The 23,933-nt window shown below is 38.5% G+C and overlaps 1 protein-coding gene across 1 annotated transcript; it reads right to left on the bottom strand.

Moving 5' to 3' along the window:
* Positions 1 to 16,217: 16,217 nt before the first annotated feature.
* Positions 16,218 to 18,176, bottom strand: LOC131230013 (NAC transcription factor 56-like). The gene is made up of 3 exons (XM_058226004.1): positions 17,889 to 18,176; positions 17,461 to 17,765; positions 16,218 to 17,054 (listed from the first exon to the last, which is right to left on the bottom strand). The coding sequence occupies exons 1-3, from the start codon at positions 18,070 to 18,072 to the stop codon at positions 16,509 to 16,511; spliced, it is 1,035 nt and encodes a 344-aa protein (XP_058081987.1). The 5' UTR covers positions 18,073 to 18,176; the 3' UTR covers positions 16,218 to 16,508.
* Between the last annotated feature and the right edge of the window lie 5,757 nt (positions 18,177 to 23,933).

Raw genomic sequence — 23,933 nt, 5'->3', positions numbered from 1 at the left:
AGTTTAGGCAACTCCCTTTCGCACCTCTTGCGAAATCGCCTCAAATTTATGCAATCTGCACAAAATCCAGACATGAATCCACGTAACCTCAATCGGTCGAGCGGCCCACTCGACTGATCGAGTACCATCCTCGACCGGTCGAGCAGCGCGGTAAAATACATCCAATTTACACCATGCTGCCCAATCTCTCATTTGAACTGAGAAGGAAAACCCCATCACATGGGACCATGAAGATGCATCCAGCCGAGCAAACATAGTGATAAATTCTTCATTTTGGACGGTTAGTTCATAAAGCCAATGATTATCTTCGCAAATACAACCTTATAAAACAACAAATTAAGAAAAAATGTTTCTTATCTTTTGATTTTGTTTGACAGCGGGTTTGGAATACCTTGGATATGGAATTCTCCATTGTGTTTAATACCTTGGATTCAGAATTCTCAAAAATGCAAAAATGGCTATGCACTTAAATTATGTAGCATATTTAAAGAGTTTGAATTTAATTATTAAATCAACTTTAATATCCTTAATTAGTGTGTGTGTGTGTCTATATATATATATATATATATATATATATATAAAATATGTTTGATACAATAATTATAATAAGCCCATTGAAACATGTACTTTGGCTGAAAACGATAAAGTTCCAAGTCCCGAATGAGCTACAAGTATAGAATCACAACCGAGTGACTTATCAACAATTTTTTTAAACATATTTTCTTTTTTCCATTTTTTAATTGTTGATTTACATGGCCAATGTTTGGACTACTCAAATAATTCTAGTAAAGTAATTCTAGCAATGCAGTTGATAATCTAATAATTTTAGAATATCATCAGCGGGCCTTGCATATAATAGATTAGTAGCCTCATAACACATAAATTACATATACAACTCTCTTTCCTTAAAAATGAGAAAAAAAGTAGTAAGGATATTAATAATCCAAGCAAAAGGGAAAAATATTTGCAAAACTCACCAAAAGTGAGGATTGAAAAACCTCTAATCTAACCTTCCAAAATGATCAATTTATTCATAAGACTCTCAAATCTCCCAAAATCTATCGTGCCAAATGACCCATATTTCAAGGCGGTTTATCAAAATGGACCAACAGGGCCATCCCTGTACCAAATAAGCCATTTGAATTACTAACCATTATACCCTCAGATGTTTTTGACCTCCATGTGATGTTGAATTCCATTCAAATTTTCTAGGGGAAGAAATGGACAACTATAAAATTTTAATACTCCAACACCCTAATGTTTGTATTTGAACAACAAATTGATACACAAGATATGTTACAATGAGTTCTGGTATTATGCATGCCTGGTCCCAACGGGCACAAATGTAGAGATCTCATGGTCATTTTAGATGGGTTACACAGACCAACAGTCACTTTGAAAAGATGATCATATAAAGGGTAAATAATTGTCCATTCATTTGGACATATTGATCATTCCTCATCTAAAATAGGGGCCAAAAGAGTGCCAAAAGATAGGTAGGAAAGCACAAAATAAAACCCAATTATCCCATAAATTAAAGCCACCCTAGCGACGGGTACAAACAAGCGTTGATTTATTAGATACTCTTAAATATTACATAAGATGGGATTAATATTTTAAACAGTCCCGAGTTAAAGAAAAGGAACTTTTAAAATTTTCCTCTTTATAAAAAATAAAAAATAAAAAAAAATTATAAAGGGTAATGGTTTGGAAATACGGCCACCAAAAAGGTGTTGGATTTGTGCAACCACGAGGAAGAAGACTGCTTTTTAGACTCCTTTAAATGTAGAAATCAGAAAAGGCATGTACTTTTGACGCTGGCCCCTCCCTTTCCCACCCATTTCCTGCCGAAAGACAGCACACCCCTACTGAGATTTTTAAATATTGTTAAAATGACTTATATACCCTTCTGATTTGTCTCTCTTTGATTATTATTTTTCCAGTTAAAATTATATATACACACACAGGGCTGAAGTTTAATTATGAAATTTCCATAGGTTGGCAAATGGAGTCCAGACAAGTTAGGAATAAGCTTGACATAAATAGGCTGTCCAAATGAAACTTTTGTAGTTACCCAAGATCTCTTATATGGGTGTAGACTACCAAAGCTATTAAAATCTCGCCACAATTTCAAAGGAGAAGCTTGACTTAAAAAAGACTATAAGATGGACTCTGATTAGCTGGAATGGGAGTCACACCGAAAAGCACTTGAGACTATAATTCTAGCTTAAGTTGGATCTTCAATAAGGTTTGTAGGAAAAGTTAATTCTCTAATTCTTCTTGTGGCACGTTGTGGTATTGTATGGAATCCAACTCATTTAGAAGAGTGATTCAACCAAGAAAATTAGACACCTCAAAATATAAGTTATATTTAACAATCATGTGAGCCATCACCTGAATTTAAAAGTTTTCAATGTTACGGACCATATAATGATTGTATTAGACCTAATTTTTCAAGTATCCTGTCATCATGTTGGAACACACTTGATGCCCAAGTTGGATGGTATACACCAACATGGTGGACCTGACACACAAATAGCATTTCAACGTAGGTGAATAAGTTCCACATATGTTAGTAACTTCTATATACATGTTACCTTCATATGTAGGTAAATGAGTTTTTTTTTTTTTTTTTTTTTTAAATTTAAATTTAAATTTTAAAAAGAGAGCTTTATCTACAAATGTTCGTAGAGGATTGGTCCTCTTCTAACTGGTGTTTGTTTTCTCTGGCTTGCATGATCCTTTTGAGGTACCTGTGCCACACACAATGATTACATTTACATGGACTATGTAGAGTTTGCGTGTGGATTGAGACTGAGAATTATGATTGATGAGTGGAAATGGAACAATATTGAAGTAGTCTGGTCAATGGGTGGGCCTAGGCTCAATGGAAATGCAAATATTAAGTACGCTCAACCATTTTAAATATTTATTATCACATTAATTACTTTAAATTTCAATTATATTTATGTTAAGTAAAGACCGTAAAGACCGACTGACTCTTCAAGTCAACCCAACCATATAGACATCCGAGTTTGAGTCGAGTTATATGGCTTTTGAAATATGGTGGTCAAATTTCCCAACGTGGCACAAGGGTGCGGGTTCCCAGCCTTTTTTTTTTTAAGGGTTCCCAGCCTTGGGTCAAGAGGGTCCTTTGCGTTGATGACATTTTCCACAAATTAGCTTGGTTTAGTGGGATTCGGATGACGTCCTACCCTGCCAAGACAGACTGGGTACTGGCAGGGGCTTTGTAGGCCACCATAATGCATGCGTTTTATCCATGGTGGGCGTGAATGAAAAAGAAGTAGGACCTAATGACGCCCCTGCTTCTAAACCCTTCCAAGGGTCTATCATGATGTTTATTTGCATTACAAACCATTCATAAGGTTACATAGACTTGAATGCAGAATTATTAGCTTGATCAAAACTTCCACGGCTTTCATGAAGTTTTTAACTGTCAGTGTCCAACTCTCATTATGTGGTCTAACTGAGCCTTGGATCTGCCTCATTTTGAGCTCATATCTTAAAATGATCTTTAAAAAAAAAAAAACAATGGATGAACAACGTGGATGTATCATACATCATGGTGGGCCCCACAGATCCCCTGCAAGGACCGAGAGCATCTTGGCTGGGCCTGCTTTTGGTAATTCCATTGTGGCGCTAGGTCTATCAATAGGTCAGCCAGCTTGTCAGGCTTTGTTCAAGGCCCAAGTCTTTTGAGCTTGGACTGAAATATTAGTTATGTACGCTGGGCCCTAGCTCAAAATGAACTGTTGGGTGTAGCCAGGCCGGTTTAAGGTTTCATCCGAAATTTGGTTGTATATCATCGACAAAACATGGAGGTGAGCTTGGTTTTTGTGCTGGACATGGACTTGGGCCTTTTTTATTTTGGGTCATCACAGGCTGTGTCCAGCTCAGGCCTACATTTTAGTTTGTTGGGACTGACTGGGCCTGGCTCGAACCAGGCCAATTGCCAGCCCTATCTGGCAGCATCCATCCACAACATGAGGAGTCGATGGTCTAAGTTGTTAAAAAAATAATAAATAAATAAAAAGAAAAACCTTTTTAGCAGGTATTAATTATGATTTTCAACTAAATCTGACTTTGGTGACACACACCGTCTGAGTTATGTACACGAATGCCACGTTTAAACTAGCAAGGGCAAAATGGTAATTTAACATGAAGCAATGTCCTACAATTAGTTGCAGGAGAGGAGTGGTCAATGCACATGGATTTAGAATGTTGTCTATTGAAGGAAAGGTGAGATGGATAAAGGAATGGCCCTTCTCCTTTTCTTCTGCTCTCTGTCGTTTACTTTTTCACCATTTCTATTTTATTTTACATAAACCACCGTTTGATGGACCCTCAAACCTCCACAATAACTCTCCTACTTGCTCAATAATCATAACAATACATGATGTTTTTCCACCTCCATGTGCACCTCCTCCTACACCCACCTTTACGTGCAAACATGTGTCCACCTTGCAAACGTGTGAGACATCTGGAAATCATGGCAGTCGTGGATGGTAAAACTTGGTATACATTGCTGGAGATTTTTAAACTGTCCTTTCTTCCGGAATAGGTTGGCTCCACCTGATTTTGCATGTGCCATGTGGTCATGTTACTAACTTATTCCCTGCCCAAAGGTCCCACGCACATGCTCTAAGTACAGGTGCATGTGGAGCCTGACCTCCATGTCATGTGTGCAAACACACACCGATGACTACCCACGGTTTGATGAATCAGATTGTTAATATAATGACCCACTGCTGAATAAGCCAAAAGATCCCACCCATTTAATCTTTGACCATTTTTTGACTTTCCACAAACTACTGTTCTTAGCAATCTATATTTGCAGGCTTTTATACTTAAATCCTGTATTAATCTTGGTTGTCTGTCTAGATGGAGTTGTAGCAAGCTATGAAACATGATCCCCTCATCACGTGGGCCACTCATGTCGATTCCTTTTGTCTAAGATAGTACTGATACATTATCAATTGGACGACAGGTATACGTGGAGCATGGATTGTTAATCATTTTTTATTTTTATTTTTTTTATTTTTTATAAAGTCTTAATCACCCATATCTTGTGTACATGTATACCCAAATGATTTAGGCAAGGACATGACACTAGTTCATTTGCATCCGTTGAAACTCAGGGTCCAATGCGTGTCACCATCTAGTAGGCCGAGAGGCTTAGTGGTCCAATAATTGGAAATGTCCATGCTATGGAGTTTATGCCATACGGGTCACTGTAAGAAACGAATACTGAATGATATGATTGTGACCAACTCCCTGTGGATTTGAATTGATATCGAGGGAGAAACAAATCTTAATGGCTTGCATTCAACAGTAAAAATCACAGGTTGGAATGATCACTGAAGCATAATTATAAGATAGGAAATTATTTATAATAGTAAAAAGAACACGAATAGCTGAAATTATCCGACCATTTGAGAATGTAGCCCAAGTGGGTGGTGACAACCATGGATCCTAAGTTGCGACAGAGGCAAAGAAGAAGGAAAAAAAAAAAACAACCTCACTTAACAGCATCGATCTCCAGACGTGGACAATCCAATATTGATCTAAATAACCATTTTGATCAACTAATACTTTCAAAATGGTGCAGCTCATCCATTGTACGTGTGGCACATATGTTCATCAATCCAAACCATCCAGATTGCCCCCCAGGAAAATTGATCAGATAATCATAATCACATTAATTTGCATGTTGAACTAAGATCATTAGCCATTCTATTTTTTAACCATTCAGTTGTTATGTGGTTGGGTGCGGCAGTTGGGTGATAAGGTCAAACTGATGGACCTCATGCAGACCCAGCAACAGGAGGTGGCTGATGAGGGGCATTGCAAGGGTTTGGTCAACAGATGATGATGTTCCGAGTTCTGACAGCGGTGTTAAAGAATGGGATTAAGGATATAAGAGCAGAGTAGTTGGTGGTGATGAACAGTGAGAATGGATTTAGTGCTGGATCAGCGGTGGATCAGTATTGTAGCTCTTATTTAAAACTATACATGGTGAAGAGCTTGTGTATTATTCAATCCACTGACAATGACGGTATATATATACAAGATTACTGACTTTAACACATCCTGAGAGATAAACTATTATAATATCTAACATAATTTAATTTATGAGATACACCAAAATAGTGAGTAAAACACTACTGAATTGAACATTGATCCAATCCTTCAACGACTCATATACACTAAGACTGAGGTAGTATCCATTTGTAGATGGAGCTTCAATAGAAGGTTGATTGCCAGACAAGTGATGTTACACTCAAATAATAGGAGGCTGATTGCCTGGCTCGCAAGAAGTTCCTGTAAGGGGAAGTTAGGTGGGCTACCATGATGTTTGTAAGAAATTCAATCCATTCATCCATTTTACTGGATCATGTTAGAACATGGAATGAAAAATGAAACAGATCCAAAACTCAAGTGAGCCACACAATAGAAAAAAGTAGTAAGGGAAATGGCTACATTTGAAAACTTCCTAGATAGGCCTTGCATGTGTGCAGTACCCAACAAACAATCTAGATCTCTTAAATACATGGTATCCAACAGTGGGAACCATGCTCAGCATGGTAGCCATAATGTAGGGCTGGGCATGGTTCAGGTCAGTGATGTAATGTGCTCTGTCATGGGCCATACATTCACCAAAAATCCCCAAGACTGGAAGATCCTCGGCATGGTAGCCATAATGTAGGGCCCAGCATGATTGAGGTCATTGATGGAATGTGCTCTGTCATGGGCCACGCATTCACCAAAAATCCCCAAGACTGGAAGACACTTAGCTGTGGAATCTGTCTTTTTTTTTTTTCTTATTGACGTCTCCCGGACTACTTACTTGTTTTTCACCGGCTGAGCTATTGACGGTTGAGAACTGTTCCAATTGGAGGGGATTCTCAGTGCATGGTTCATCCACAGTTACGCTCAGAAAAGCAATAGTGTAGAGCACTGAACCACAGGGCCCACTTGTAATAACTGAAATGAACCCTTGTACATACAAATCTTCTATTTGGAGGGGCGCCCGGATTCAATACAAAGGTTTGACATTCAGCTTCATATACAATTGCATCGAAGTTCATCTAAGTGCATCAAAGTGCTTGAAAAATCTATATTAATTTCAAGCTCTTGGATGCATTTAGATGCACTTAAGCGCAGTTAGATGCACTTGAGATGCATTATGTATATTAAGCCTCAGGTTCAAACTGCAAAGCTTTGCACTGGACAAGGGACTTTTTTTTTTTTTTTTCAGAATTTGAACTAACACAGAGAGCACAACGTGACATCCTCTTTTCTGCTCTTTTCTTTTCTTTTCTTTTCTTTTCTTTTTTCTGTCTAGTGAGATAAGGTTGGTTGACGTAGTGGACTGAGATCTAATGCAAGATACATGCATCTGGTCATCATCTACATGGCAGTCTGTCCACATTTAGGTCAACAAAATGACTTTTAGGTATTTTCTGACTTTTCTTTTTAATGCTTAACTGATTGTTGACTAATCCGAACCAATCTGATATTATGATTTAAATTATTTTTTATTTTTTAAAAAAAGAGGCAAGAGAGAACCTATCATCAAGACCCAACATTTTGTAATGGTCCATCCCCAAAATCACAACAACAGGGCAATCCCAGCTGGTCGATTGGAGTAATTTTAGGGAGTAAATCCATGGTATTACAGTCGCAAACCCCAGAACAGTTAACTTTTTTTTCTTTCTTTCTTTTAATTTTTTTTTTTTTTAATTTATAAATGCCTTGAACTTAGAAAAGAAGGATTAAAGACAAAGCCGCCATCTTATTGAAGAAGATGAGAACAATGTCATATGTAGACGGGGCATTGTAAACGTGCCTTCGCCCACAATATTAGACTGGTCGTGTGGGCTGAAATGTTTTAGGCACATAGCCATCCTGACGAGGGGACTGGCCTGATTGTTTGGGTGAGCCCCACCTGATGAAGAGTGTGTTATACCCTATTTTTAGTTATCATGCGAATACCAATAAAAGGGTGACACGTGGTGTTGTATAGGGAATAGGAAGTAAATAAAAAATCTTCAAAGATTTGGAATGCTTTTTGCATGTAATAGTTGACATAAAGCTTTAGTGGTTGGTCGACGAAGTATTGTAGTCAATATATAAAGAGCAGGATTGAAATGTTTGAGACATAAAAGGCAACTGAAACAAAACCTAAGCCAACAGAAATGAAGTAGTGGCCGAGAGGCATTCAGAAGCGGAACAAGTAGAAGAATAGTCATGAAAAACAAACACAAACATATTAAAAGGATTTTGAAAAGAAAAGAATCTAGAAAAGTTTTTGGACTACCGTAACCAATGCAATAATAGAAAAAGGATTTGGAAGAATAAGCTAAGCAAAAATCTATAAATAATAGAAGAATGCGAAAAATCCAAATCATAATCAAAATTCAATCTAAATAAACAACTAACAACCATCAAATCAAATCTATCAATCTAGTTTAACTCAGCTTATTACAAGAGTAACAATAATCTAGTAGTAATAATTCTTAATCATAATATTTAGTTGTAATTTAAGTCTACACTTATATGCTGGATTTGTTATTTATCCAACATCAAACAGTTCTTCCAAGAGAAGCATCCTACGGTTGCTCTTGGTGGCCGGTTATGAGTTTTTTCTTTTGTGTGATTTGCACTAGTATTAAAAAAGTTATTTCTTATGGAAGTTACAAATTAACTCATCCTTAGAGTAAAAACCCCACCCTCGTTATCAAGTTTTGCGAGTGATTGATTAAGCGATTGATCTTCTCAGAATCTAGTCATATACTTTCATATTGGATGTATCAGTTTACTTTAGCTCTTGGGTCAAAGTTGATCGATTTAAATTGAGCCACTATATCGATTAAAGCATGCCCATACAATAAAAAACAAACCAAGCAACTAACAGAGTATAGATCTAGTGCATAGAGCTAACACACATATGGCCAGTCTGATGAGTAGACTTGCCTACGGATCAGTGTGTTCTCTTGGCCAGATGATCTACCCTTTTAGTCCACCGGATAAAAGGTTCGGATGTCATTCCATAGCATTTAGGTCCATCTATTGAGGTACCTATGGGGCCAACAAATCTCCTAAAAGTAAAATTAGTTGTTGCATACCACAGCCCTCTTGGCAAGTGAAATTATGTATTGTATGTATTAGAGGTATGTCGAATGCATTTGAACCTATTGCAATAGGGGGACTTTAGCTGCTGCGCTCCTCTTCCATGGCCCATGGGTACTGCTGAGAATGTGGAAACCAAAATAATAATAATAATAATAATAATAATAATAATAATAATAATAATTTCTACCCATTAATTGTTTGAAGTTAAAGGCTTGTTTGGATACTACCAAATAAGTTACTTTTTATACTTACAACAATAGATAAATAACTTGTTTGAGATAAATAAGTATCAAATAAGTTTGGTTTATAATCAATTATAAGTATTTGTTATTTATTTATTTTATATTTAAAGTTATCTAATCAATACAGTTTAATAAGTAGCAATCAAGATAAGCTACTTGAAGCATAAGTAGCTTATCTTAAGTAACTTATGATCCAAAGGCCCTTTAACTAAACCTGCCATATTTAAAGGAAAAGATAGAGATAGAAATGACACATATTGGGATATCATTATAGTATACATCCTTGAAATGATGGACAACGAATAATCTGAATCAACATGAATTTGTGGCCTGTGAATTTTGCCCTGATTTCTGGCCCAGCCTGGAACAGAAGGCTGAAAAGTCGAATAGGGCTAGTGCTCAAGGGAAACAGGGGATCTGGATAAATACAATGCCAGTCTGTTCTATAACAAACAGTTGAAATACTCTAATTTAAGAGACTGAGTGACGCCAAGTGATGAGTTTTCATCCACTTGCCTCCAAATCTTGAGTTGACTCAGCTGAGTTTTAAGTAAAGTAATGGAGTATTCAAACAATGGCTAAATGATCAAAGGGCAGAAACATTCCAATTAATAGTTACCTTTTTGTTTTAGATCAGGAATTCAGTACAAGGCCCACTATATATATGGGTCTTATGATGGAAAGATGATACAGATGCAAAGGGCAAAGAGCCAGCGTGTTCTATTGCAAAGGGCTCCATTTCTGACAGTGGAATATATGTGGTCCAATCAAATCACAACACATGGGGTCACCAGGCAATCAATCTCCGCCCAGAATGCTGCTACTACGTTAGTGGGCTGAAGAATGTCTAGACCGAGAGTACCATGGTCCAAGGTTAGCTGCGGTGAAACTGGGTCAGTTGAGGCGGCCAACAAGAGAAAATTATGAGTCTAACAGAAATAGCTGGCTCGACCTATTGGAGTTTGGGTTGTGCCCTGAACAGTACGAGCCTTGTTTTAATTCCAGATTGTACTTTTTAAATGAAGATATGAAATCATTATAATTTTGACCCATTCAAACTTCACTTTTCAATATTTCAAATTTATTGATCCTTTCTTTGGATGCTCTAATCGGTATAGAATCCCCAATTTGAAATATCATTATCTAAGATTCAATCTAGGGTGAAACCCCACCACCGTCCTGTAGTTTTTTACTTGAAATCATCATCAGGCCCTGCCCGCAGGCCTAAAACCCTTTTCGGGCCCAATAAACAGGCTTCTACGTGTGCGGCTCATGCATCTCTTTATCAATCGCAAACACGCCATCTGAGAGAGAGAGAGAGAGATGCGACATGTGGATCCAAACGCCTACTAAACAGATGGATTCAATTGGGTAGTGTTCTTTGTTTGGAGACAAGGAAATAGAGGTAGAAGCAGAAGAAGCCGCAGTAAGCTTTTGGATATGGTGGTTCCATCTACCACAAGTTGTGGGCCACGGAAATTTCATACTCCCGCGAGTATAGATTGGTCTCTTGCCTTTGAAGCCCCCGGTGGGCCACGGTCACCACTCGCCTGTAACCCCGGGTTACACGGCTACCCTGCAACCCAAAGCTCTGTGGGACCCACCAATATTTTTGTCTTATATCCACTCCGTCCATCCTTTTCTTCAGCCTATTTTAAGACATTGGCAAAAACACAAGGGAGACCCAAAACTCAAATGGGACATACCACAGGAAACAGTGGGAATGGAGACGACCACACTTGAAACCTTCCCTGGGCCCACCGTAATGTTTAGATGCTACCTAACCCGCTGATATAAGGTGATTCCCACTTGATGAATGGAAAGCACAAATATAAAAATGATTAAAAAAATAAAATAAAATTCCGTGACCCCAGCAAGGTTTCAATGGTGACTCTTCAATTCTTACTTGTATGGCCCACTTGAGTTTTTGATCTCCTCATGTTACAGGACTCACGTACTAAAATTAGCTGATGAAACAAATGGATTGAGTGGATATAACACAAACATCATGGTGGTCCCCCACAGAGCTTTGGACCGTACTACTCGGTACTCAACTTTGGACTAGGAATTTTGATAGGGAAAGGTGGGCCCTGCTAGAGTAGTGGAGGGTGGCCGGTTTCCACCCCAGATCGCATTTTAGATAATGATCTGAGCTCTTACATTCTGGATTTTATACTAAATTGGGTCATCCTAAAATAAGTTTGTTGAATAGGTGATTGTGTATGAAATGAACGTGGGAAAGTAATTTTTTAATGGGTCCATTAGAAGCCAGGATCATTAATGAAGACCATGGATTATACGAGATGGAAATGAGAAGATGAACGGTTTAGATCAGTCTAAGGATGCAATCCCGTTGCGAAAACAGCCCACTCTATTGTACTATGGTAGGGGCACCATACTCTATTAAAAACCTTGCGCCGGATCAAAGAGACCGTCTATAGCTTCTCTAGTCTTACTCAAGAGTGGGACACGAGAAAGATTCAGGCCGTTCATCAGATACAGAACCCACCGTTTTGCGCCACGAAGATCTCATCAGCTGTGCCACACTTGTATGTTGAATCTAGACCATCTTGAAGGCTTTTGAACTATTTTCTATGCACACGTGCGTGGGCCCTTTTGATTATGAGCCCATCAGATGGAGAGATCTTCACGCACGTAACTATCCTTACCAGCTCGTTTCTCAACCATATGGGGTTTGTTAGCTCTGAATAGTGGGTCCCATGGTTCGGTAATCTTGACTATCAGTCTGTCTCTTTTCAATTGAATCTGGATGCTGGTTGTACTTTCTCTTCACTGCCCCATCTATTTCTTGACAACAAACGTCCAGCTTAACCTATCAACGACATTTTATTTTTATTGTTATTTTTTAATTTGCGTGAGGGTCCATCCATGGTGGGACGTACGACATGAGATACCGATGGTCCAGATTTGAAAATAATGAGCCCCAACTGAAAACCCCACTAATAGTGTTCGAAGCCACACGGTGCTCAACAAATATCCCACCTGCTATTGTTTTTAGCTTACATCTCATCCATCCATAAGGTGGCCTTGTTTGTTTAGTAGCCAATTGTTTCTAAGCTTTGGATGGGATGATTAAGATGCTTTGATAAATTTGATTCTTTAGAATCATAAGTAATCTATTATAGCCACCAAAAATTAAATGGATCTATTGGTTGATCAGTACTATTTTATTTTCCTAAAATGATCTTGACCATCCATTTCATAGGCAGTTGATCAGGTGACAAGAATCATCTGGGTTGATGAGATTTTTAGATGGTATCCCATGAAATTTGTGCTGGACCTAATGGACAACCCAGATTGGTCAATTGGAGTGTACAAGCGTCCAGATGTTACTAGGAGTACTATAAAGTTTAGTTGTTTAAGAGACCCATGTTCGTTAGAGAATAATACAAAAAGGAGGTTGAAGATGATGGGCCTAAAGATCGAAACTACTGTAGATGAGGTGAAAGCATCCTTAAGAGAGAGATGAGGATAACATGGTTCTGATAGGTATTCCAAAATAAGGCCTCAGTGATTTGAAATCTAATAAAGTCTATTTGTTCTCTAGCCCTGGAATGGAAAGTGATTAGTGGAGCATTCATTTCAATTAATTAGGGATTGGATTCCTTATTGATGGTGAGATGGTCCCAATAGTCAACAGAAGACACGCTCCAGAGGCAGCCCTTGTTGTCCACATGAATACCCTTAGGTTTATTGGAATACACATTGTAATGTCTTTTCCAGTGAATGAGAGAAAATGACTTCCCACAAATATCTTAATATTCAAGATAATATCAAGTCTGTTGCGGGAGGAGATAAGATACAACCGACTTTTAATTCAAAGTATGGAGGCTACTCTAGAAGCATCATCTCTTCTCCATCACCAGCTTGCAATTTTACCCAAAAGGAATAGTGCAATAAAGGGATTAGCAAAAGAGGTTTGGAGGACTGTCCAATATGATTAGTATGTTTAGGTTTCTTCCCCCATCAGATGAAGGAATGCTTGCTTTCCACCCCAATAAGTCTCAAGTGCCTAACATTTTATTAACTTGAAAAATATCAAAACAGCTTCTTCTTCAATTCCTTCTAACCAAAAAAGTAAAAAATAAAATAAAATAAAATAAAAAAATAAAATTCGGAATTGGGTCTGAGCCCAAAACCATGTTCAAGCATGAGATGGTGTTAATTACTATTAGCTCTATCTTTGAGCCACTGCTAGAATGACATCTTGTATTTGTAGCACGAAAAGTCTTGTAGAGGGGGGTTAGGGTGTTTTACTAGTTTCATTGTGTCAATGATTGAATCCGCGTTCTTGACCAAGAAAATTAACGAGAAACGTCCACGCATTCTGTTTTACAACCAAAATTCGCTACGACTACGTTTCTGACTTGATTTCCTTCTCACGTGATGTATTAGATTTTCCTAAGCGGAAGATTAACATATAACATCTGTGAAAGAAAAAAGTCAATTGGAGCTTTGGACGTGGCCCTTATAGGTCTCTTAGGGGCTGTTTCTTTTTTAATTCATCTTTGTGACTTATTGTAAATAGTTACTAATTATTGTGAAATCCGACGTCATTCCCAGATAGTGCGGCCTGCTTTTTCAACGCTAAAACGAAGGACGGGTGAAAAAAAAAATGTGGGGTCCATTGTGATGCAAGTGGCTTATCCACACCATCCCTCCATTTCTTCAACTGATTTTAAGGGCATGAAACAAAAATTGAATGAAATCCAAAGCTCAAATATACCACACCACCCGAAATAGTGGAAATAAAATGCCTACCTTTAGAAACTTCCCCTGGTTACAGAAGTTAGTTTTGGATGTAGCTGATATTTGGGTTTTTCCCTTATCCATGTCTGTGATGTAATGAACGGGTTAGATAACAAATAAACATCAATGTAAGCCCTAGGAAGGATACACCTAATCATTGGTGGAACTTTTAAGACCACTGTTTTCTACAGTGTGGGCCACTTGAGTTTTGGATATACCTCGTTTTTGGGTTCATACCCTAAAATATTTCATTAAAATGGATAGACGGTGTGGATATATCACATGCATCACAGTGGGGCCCACAAATTTAACTCAGCCCTTTTGGGACGGGTTTCCCATGTGGAATTTGGAAATACTCACCCACTTTCAAATTAGGGGAAGGCGTAATAATTAGCCATTTACACGTATTTACTTTGAAAGTAAAAAATTCAAACGGCCCCCAGACTCTTGCTCAAACCATTTTTATTAAATGAGACCTTCATAGTTCCAAATATGAAAAATCAAACAGCCCCCTTAGCTTCTTTTGCAAACCATTTTTAATAGAGACCTCGACAGTAAAAAATGTATTATCGTGGTTTTTTTTTTTTTTTTAAAATTTAAAATCTTAATCTGTTTAAAATTAAGTTGTGGATCGCCTTAAAAATTAGTAGGATGCTATAGCAGCACCAGCACACTGTATCTCATCGGAATTCCACAGTTATGCATGCTTCGGCCAAAGTAGTGCTAACACAGTTGACCCACTTGTGTCGCACCCCTTCTCCTCCGGGTTAGGACCTTTGGTGAGTTGAGCGGTTCCTACTCTTGCAACCAGAAGGTTATGGAGTTGAATCAATACTTAACCATTTAAAAAACAAAAAGCAAAAACTCTGGAAAATAACAGAAATTTTAAACTCTTATGCCTAGGGGTGTTTGGCGCATGGTATTGGGAAGGATTAGGTGGTATGATATTCAAAAAATATAATTATTACATATGACAGGAATTGTCCCTGGTGTTATCATGGGATAAGCCTAATAAAATGCTATGTTTGTAATATGGTGGGATTCACTATTTAGTTTGTTGTATAGTGAATAGATATACTCACAATCATTTGAAACTATTGAGAATAACACGTGTTATATCCAAACCATTCATATGTTTTGTAACATCATTTTATGGCATGGGCCTAAAGATGAGGCAGATCCAAAACTTATGTGGCCCCAAAGAATTTTTCAACAATAGGTGTTCAATCTCCACTGCTTTCTGTGGTGGAGTCCACTTGAGCTTTAGATCTACCTGAGTTTTTGGCCCATGCGAAAAAATGATCTTGAAAAATCGGTGGATGGTGTGGATATAGCCCACACATCATGGTGGGACCTACACAACGTGCTAACATAGAGTGAAATTGACACGGGACCAAATGTAATTCCATCTAATCTAATTCCAAGCTTTTCCATTCTTCTCAAACATTGAGTGGAATTGGCACATACCAAATGCAATTCCATCCCACCTCCCATCTAATACTATGTGCCAAACGCCCTCTTGTTATTGTCAATATTTGTGACATTATTATTGCTTTAAAAAAAATAGTTTTTTTTTTTATTTTTTTATTTTTTTAAATGGTTATCGGATCAAAGATGTCAAGTAAAAAGATATCAAGGGACTAATTCATCATGAATTCTTTGTGATGGCAAATGAAAAATATCACAAATGTAAAACATAAAAAACTGCAAGCATACATACTGAAATTGCTACGAAATTGAGATATAATGTAAACATTGTCAAAGAGCCAGGTATGTAGCCCGAACCCAATGTTATTAGAAATACACAGACTAAAATGAAGAAATCACCATCACAAGCTTCATAAATAAGGCAATAAAATAATACATCTACCCTCGAATCTCTATACAAGGCCTACAGTTGTCTCTTAGCTTAATATACCATTTTCAGGCCACCGATCTTTCTTGTAAGTGTGTGTGTATGTGTGTGTGTGTGTGTGTGTGTGTGTGTATATATATATATAATGTAAACAGAAATAATGTGTAGCTGAGTATTTACGGCCTCACCTGAAATTCGCAGAAACCGTTATAGTCATAGAAAACCATGGCCTACTTCCCTTTTCATTGGTCCGTACTTGTTTCATGTGACCCCAATCTCACCCCTGACACCAGATCCAACGGTGTCTAAATATCGGCATGGGCGTTTGATGCTCACCAGCCCTTTGGGATGCTGACACATGGCACTAGGGAGTTTCTGATTTCATTCCTCTTCGAGCTGTGTATATTGACCATAGGAAGAATGATTTCATAGTCTTCCCTATTTGGTGGTGGCCCACCAACCAAAAAAAAAAAAAAAAAACTAGATCAGGAATTCCAATTCATGCTTGGAAGCTGGTATTGTTGCCGGAAAACGCTTTCGCCCATGGACCCAAGAAGAGTCTGATGATGGAAAGGAGTCCCTTGTGGAAGTTGATTGATCAACGTCGATATCGAATTGCTGTTACTGCCACCGATCATGCTATCATTGATGCTTTGGAGCCTCTTGGATGCAGATCCCACCTCGTTCCAGTATGGAGATGCAAGTGTCCGCTTTTGGGGGAGTGAACCTATGGCTGCTGGAACCATCGAGAGATGAGTCTTCGAACTTGTAGATGATGCTAATTGGGGTATGGGATTGGGATTTCCATTGACGCCATCTTCAGTTAGTAGGCCTTCAAAGAAGTTCTCATCGTTTTCAAGCAATACACTGTAACTGGTGGGCTTCTGCCCTTGGGATTTCTGATTCCGTGGGCCATTGATCTCTGTTGGCAGAGATCCAAGCACGTTATCCATGGAATCTTCCTTGTCCCGATCCATCGGCTTCTGGGAGTTATTCTTCTTGTAGATCCGGCATAGTACCCAATCATCAAGCTATGGAAAAAAAAAGGAATAAAAATTGAAGAATTTTAATTTTAAGCTCATTTAATTACTGAGTGCCTGTTTGGTAGATACCTCAAATGAGTTCATCTCATTTTAGTTAATCTAATATATATAATGATTAAAAACAAACTTGATAACCAAATTACGATTAAATAAAGTGAGATAAAATCATTTTTGTGGGCCTACCAAACAGGTCCTTATAACCAGTTCAATCACCTCACCTCACCTTTGTAATAGAAGAGTTTTTTTATTTTTATTTTATTTTTATTTTTTTTTTAAAAAACCTATGATTCGAATGAATGTCAGAGTTGTGATCCTTAATAATAATGGTCTAAAGCAGCAGAGCATATGAGTAAAAGCATGCATAAAAAAGACAGAAAGGTTATTGATGAATTACCCTAAGAGAGCTCTTCTTGGAAGCAATGTCAACAATGGGAGGCTTGGAAATGCTACCGTCTGTAAGTCGATACTCATGCATAATCCAATTGGTTTTGATACCTTTGGGAGGCCTCCCTCCGTAAAAAACGAGAGCCTTCTTAACTCCAACCTTCTGAGTCCCTCCAGAAGTCAATATGGGTTTATCTGTTCCGGTTGCCTTCCAATAGCCAGACGTAGCAGCTCGATTCGGTCTCACTCCGTTTGGGTATTTCCTGTCTCGAGGGCTGAAAAAATACCACTCCTGTTCTCCGAAAGTCGCCTTATCTGCGATTTTATTTTAATTTTATCCATTTTCATTAGTCAAAACTATCGATCGAAACATTTAATCAAAAGAAAGTAGAATTAAAGTATCTAATTATGAAAAATTGAAGAGATTAGTAAGATCACCTGGAAGTTCCCAAGGATCAAACTTGTAGAGATCGACTTCGGCGATGATGGTGACAGGAAGTGGAGCGGATGCCGCCTTCTTCTTCAGGTAGTGGACGACGAGCTCTTCGTCGGTTGGGTGGAAACGGAAGCCCGGTGGGAGCTGAGGCTGCTGCGAGCCTGATGACGAATCTGTGCTCTCCATGGATTCAGGTATCTAATATCCAGGTTTGTAGGTTCTCTACTTCTCAAAGAAAGAAACGTAAGAGCAGAGAGAGAGAGGGAGAGAGAGGCGTCGGAAGAGAGAGATGAATGAAATGCTACGAAGAGGTGGCATGCCTCCTTTTAAACAGTTTGTGAGAATGGTCACCTCATCGGGGCCTTAGTCACCGATGATATCCCGAAAATGGACCGTTGATCGGGCGCCGCGTGTTATTCCGCACCCAAAGAGGTTCGGACACGTGTCGTGGAAGTGACTGGGGACCACGGCGCACAAGGTAACAAAATGGAGACGGGTGTTTATTCGAGTCGGAACTGCCAGTACGCTTTTGATGTCACGCTTTTATCATGCGCCAGCCAATCCCGAGCCAGAGGGCGAGGAGCGTTGTTTCGCAACTGCTCACTGCCTTTCTCTTGAGTTGCAACTTCCAAGTGCACTCGCTTCATATATGCAAACCAGGAAAATATTTGTGAGATCAAATCCGTTCATCAAGTGGTCACCACTATGGAGATCTCATCTCTAAAATTCTAACGAATAATTCCTTCAGATATAAGCTTATTTTTATCTATTTATTCTAGCCGCTCATTTATTTTCTACGCTTGAAGTTCTTCTTATGATTGCATCACCCTGAATTTTGGGACATGGTGACGGTTTACTAGAGATTTCCTGATGAGCGGCTTTTATTCTCACACTTGTATACATCGTTTCCGCATGTAAGACGAGATCACTTTTTATGCGTACTCGACCGAGTTCACATGCATTTCCTCGTACAGTTCTCTTCGATCGAGGAAAATTGGGTCCTTTGTTTCGGCGAATGTTATGATGGCTGAGGTCCCGATTCCAGGGCTCAACCTTCGATAATCGGGACTGTTAATCTGATAAGGATTGCCCAAATCTCATGGATTGGATGATCGTAGCCATCCATCTCTTTCCTCTTTTTCCTTTGATTCTGCAGTGTCTCCCGCCAACTGAATTGGGTGACTCAGGAAGCTGTACATTTGATGAGGCTGGCAACAACAGTTACCTGTTTTGGCGAAGAGAAAACTATGATACTCTGGAAGAGCGTGATAGATGATACGCCCGCACTTAGAAATTGCACCCACTGTCCAAATTATCAATTCAGTTTATATGCGCATTTTTTTTTTTCTCACTAAAAAATAATTAGTAGTGGCACTTGCTCATGAAGCACATTTGCCAAAAGTTGGTGTATACTACTGGAGCAGATTAGCTGGGGCCGGCCTCACCAACACCCTGACTGTCGGACCCACCCTGATGTATGTTTTGTATATCCACACTGTCCACCGTTTTTCCAGCTCATTTTAGGGCATGCCCACAGAAAATGAAGCAGATCCAAATCTCACTTGGACCACACCAAGTAAACAGTGGCCATTGAACACCTACCATTAAAAACTTCCAAAAGCCCACCGTAATGTTTATTTGTAATCCAACCTGTTGATAAGGTGACAGAGACCTGGATGAAGGGAGAAAACAAATATCAGCTTGATCCAAAAGTTTAGTGACCCATAAAAAGTTTTTTATGGCCAATCACTACTCCTTCCCGTGGTGTTATCCATATGAGATTTTGATCTGCTTTATTTTAGGGCTCATGACCTAAAATAAGCTGGAAAATGGATGGACTGCGTGGATATACAATACGTATGTGAAAGTGAGCTCCACGACCAGGGCCAAAAAGGTTGGTTGAGGCCGGTGGAGCACCTAATCCGCTCCCTCATTCTACATGGGCGGGGATGAATTTTACTATTGATTTGTCTTTTAGCTGAATCTACGAAGTTAGAGCCCTAAAGTCAATGATTATATATATTGAATGGTTGGAAAAATGACGGATTTTATTTTTAACTGTTTAAAGCAGAGTCAATAAGAAAATAACATGTGTCATTACACTTGAAATAGAAGGTATATGAATAGATTTTTGCAGGGATTTAGTACAGAATCATACCTAACGCTAATTTAGCATTACACATCATCAAAAGAGGACACCTGACCAGAAAGATACCGTGTTCGATAGAAATCTATAAATAAGAGAGGAAATTTACATAGAGAGACCAAACCTAATCCAATTCAATACTAAATAAATTTATCAATTTACTTTATTTCAATTATCTAAAGGTTAGCAATAATCCAGTAACAATAATAATTCTTATCTATAGTTTTTAGTTGTAATCCAAATCCACATTCATATTCTTTTAACTAATATCATGCAGTTCTTTAAAGAGATAATTAAATTTTTACAATTGCTCTTAACAATTGATTGTGAGTTTTTTTCTTTTATTTGATTATATTGGTATTATATGAAAAGTCTTTTATTGGGAAAGTCAAAGCATAACCCATCTTCGAAAGAAAAACCTCACCATCCGACAATTGTCCGATCATTATAAAATTCTATGAGTGGCTAAGTGACCAATTTTCTTAGAATCCAATCATATATGTTCATGTTAGACATATCTGCTTATTTCAACGCTTGAGGTTAAAAGTTGTTCAGTTTGGATCAAGCACAATTATATATTTAAGAATGTTATGGAGTTGATTCATGTGACTCGGCACCTCAAACTATGTTCATCTGAGTTAAGGGTCCTTACTTTTGTGGTAGACTCATAGGAGTTTCAACACAAGGTTTGGGGACCAAAGGACCTATTGTGGTCAATTAAAATCCACTGTGGTCTAAGTGTGTAAGTGTGTGGTAGGTGTGAATGCATGTGTAAAAAAATGTTCATATGAGTAAAAGTTAAAAAAGAAAAGAAAAAAAAAAGCATTTGAAAAAAAAAAACAAAAAAAGAGCCAAGCATTAGCCTCTTCAAATATCATACCCTTTAAAAGAGCAACACTGCTTCCTGTGCACACAAACCTATGTATACATGTGTATTGAATCGGTTTATGCGTTAGGTATAGAGGTGTACACGAATCGAGCTAGCTCGATTAGCTCACTCAACTCGACTCGGAAAAGCTCAATTCAAATTGGTTTGAAGTTGAGTTCAAGTCGAGTCAAGCTGATTTTTTGAGCTCGAAAATAAGTTCGAGCTGGCCCCAGCTCGACTCGACTTGGATCAAACCCAGCTCGAATCGAACTCAAATCGGTGACTCAGTTACTTTGATATTGATGTTGCTTACCAAGTATCTGATATAACTCAACGAAGTGTGGCTTGTGGCAAGGAAGATATGTATATGAAACCAATGCCCTTTTTTTTTTCTTAATTTTTATATTGCTTAGAAGGTGTTTGGTAAAACACCTGTAAAACCATTACTGCTGTCTAAATTCAGTGAGATTTTAAAAGTGTAGTCCAGGTGTTTATGAAAATGCTGCACGTGAACTCGGCTCGATCTTGGCTCGAATTGGCCCAAGCCACTGACCGAACCGAGCCGAGTTGGCCAATTAGGCTCAAGGAACGATCCCAGCCAAGTTCGAGATGAGGTCAGCTAGTGGCCGAGCCGAGTCAAGTCGAGGCCAGCTCGACTGGGTTAGACTCAATGTACACCCCTAGCTAGGTATCTCGAGTCAGCCAGCTCAGTCAAAGCGTCAACAAAACACAGCAGCATATCACTCATGCATGCATCCCGTACATGTGTATTTGAGAGTGTGTACGTCCCATCAGAAACAAACCCTCCTAACCTTAAAAACAGCTCGATCAAAAACTTAGGTGGGCCACCGTAAAGGGAACAAGTTGGGTGGGAATAATACCCTTGATTTTCATCAGAGAACCAAGTTGCAAAACCTCCTTATTTTTGGCCTGACCCTTCATCTATTGGCCTGAACCCCTGCCTAGTGGCCCCACACAAATCAGTAATAGGTTTTGGTGGTTTCTTGAGGTGACACATATGATGGACAGGTTGGATGTCGTGTACACATTATATGGACCCCACATCAGCGCCTGGTACCACCATAGCTTAAGGTGGTACTAGTCTCACCAGATTTAATGGACATTTTTTCATCCAACTAATATCAGGACTTCATATGAAATTTTATTGGATATTAAATGAGATTTTAGGTGAATAAGGGTACTCATGAAAATTTTTAAAACTGTAAAATTCTTATAAATTGATGGCTTGGATTTACATACACAAACAAACAGCTTCAATTTCACATGCTTATCTCTAGAGGGCCTCTCTCCACTTGCATTGCATACGCCAATTTTCTTAGCATATGCATGCACATATGTATACATGCATACTCAATGAGTTTTTCTGTCACTTATTGAGGCTGGGCGAGTTAACTCAGATATCAAGGAAACATGCTCACATATGCACTTGCATGTCAATGTATGTTATGGTCATCTTTATATGTGTTTGTAATCAGTCTGGGCGAGTCAACTGGGTCCAGGTGAAGTGAAGAACAAGCTCACACATGCACATACATGCATCCATGCATGTGATGGTCATGCTTACATGTGTTGGCGTGGGTCAATATCAAGTGGCCCACATTGTAATGACTGCTTTACTAAAATCCAAGGCAGTTGTTCGCTGTAATATTGCTTAAGGTAGCCCAGCAAGTTTGTTTTCATTAAAGTTATGTTTACCATAAGAGGCATGGTTACTCACAAACCACATACTGGAATTGCTTGGATATATGCTCTTACTACGCCACTTCCCCCACTTACACAACTCCACTATCAATTACGAAAACAACATAACTAATGTTGAAAGAAACAAAGATGTAAACCCATTCCTCCAATAAACTATCTACACAACTATACAAACCCTTCTCTACGGCATACTACTTGGTAACGTACGGTGTAAAAGAGTGTTGCGGTGTCACATGGTCTGTTTTACATGTGGCATGTGCCACTTTGAATAAACAACCAGTTAAAAAGTACCAAATGTTGTGACCGTCTTGGTGCGTCGTGGTTTAGTGGACAACCATGCATGTATGGATGTGAATTGCTAATTAATTATGAATGTTTAAAGGAATCTTTATAGCCCTAACATCACTTACTGGAAAAGTGTTATCCTCAGTGTGAGATGTCAGCCAGCAGTGAAAAGTAAAGATTCTTTTCAGTTGAATAATAATAATAATAATAATAATAATAATATTAATATTATTATTATTATTATGGATCCATGTTTGGTAAGCGTACATGTCAGCTTGCACTAGCTCATGTTTGGAATTACAAGATGCTGGTAACGCATGGGAATGGATAGCACCTCTCTGTCCAAAGCTCTTCGGGTTAATGTTTATATTATACCTACTCTTATGCTATTTTATCACCTTATTTTAGAACATAAGCCTAAATAGAAGGGAAATCCAAAACTCAAGTGAGCCTTTATGCCGCAAAACAATAGGACGGAAATACCTGCTCTTGAAACCTTTTAGAGGGCTATTTTAATGTTTAGATGAAATCCAACTCATTCAGAAGACAATTCTCACATGAATAATATTGTTTGATGTCTTAAATCTGTAAATCATCGATGACAGCTCAATGCCATCGAGCTAACTTTGATATCATTAAAGGCCGCTCAATGCCCTCAAAAAAATTCAAAAATCTCATAACTTGTTGTTGGACACTTTAGGTGTCCTACTCAATACCATCAGAAGGGGTTCGACGCCATTGATAAGACGTCGATGACATCAAAGTGTTGTTGAGAAAATTTGAAAAATAGATATTTAGTTGCTGGAATATTTTGGTGTTTAATTCGATGACAATGAAGAAGTTTGATGCCATCAAAGGTTGTTTAATGCTATTAAGGACGTGTTTGGCCGGACCAATTCCATGGGATTAGGTGGGATGGAATGGATTTTAAGGTAATGATGGTGGTGTCAGTGTTTGTCCCTTGATCTCCATGGGTTTGGGATAGCACATGGGATATACAGCAGCTTGTTTGGACTGTCCCAAATG

This window comes from Magnolia sinica, chromosome 1 (genome assembly GCF_029962835.1).
Source record: "Magnolia sinica isolate HGM2019 chromosome 1, MsV1, whole genome shotgun sequence".
Taxonomy (NCBI): Eukaryota; Viridiplantae; Streptophyta; class Magnoliopsida; order Magnoliales; family Magnoliaceae; genus Magnolia; species Magnolia sinica.
Note: the sequence above shows the minus strand (reverse complement) of the source record. Positions and strands in the feature narration are given on the sequence as shown.

Bases quoted from the DNA above. Each gene is read 5' to 3' on its own strand.
- LOC131230013 (XM_058226004.1), bottom strand. From the start codon at position 18,072: ATGGAGAGCACAGATTCGTCATCAGGCTCGCAGCAGCCTCAGCTCCCA. The intron at 17,766-17,888 runs GTGATCTTACTA...ATAAAATCGCAG, and splicing joins TGATCCTTGGGAACTTCCAG to ATAAGGCGACTTTCGGAGAA. The intron at 17,055-17,460 runs GTAATTCATCAA...TTTTTTCCATAG, and splicing joins CCAAGAAGAGCTCTCTTAGG to CTTGATGATTGGGTACTATG.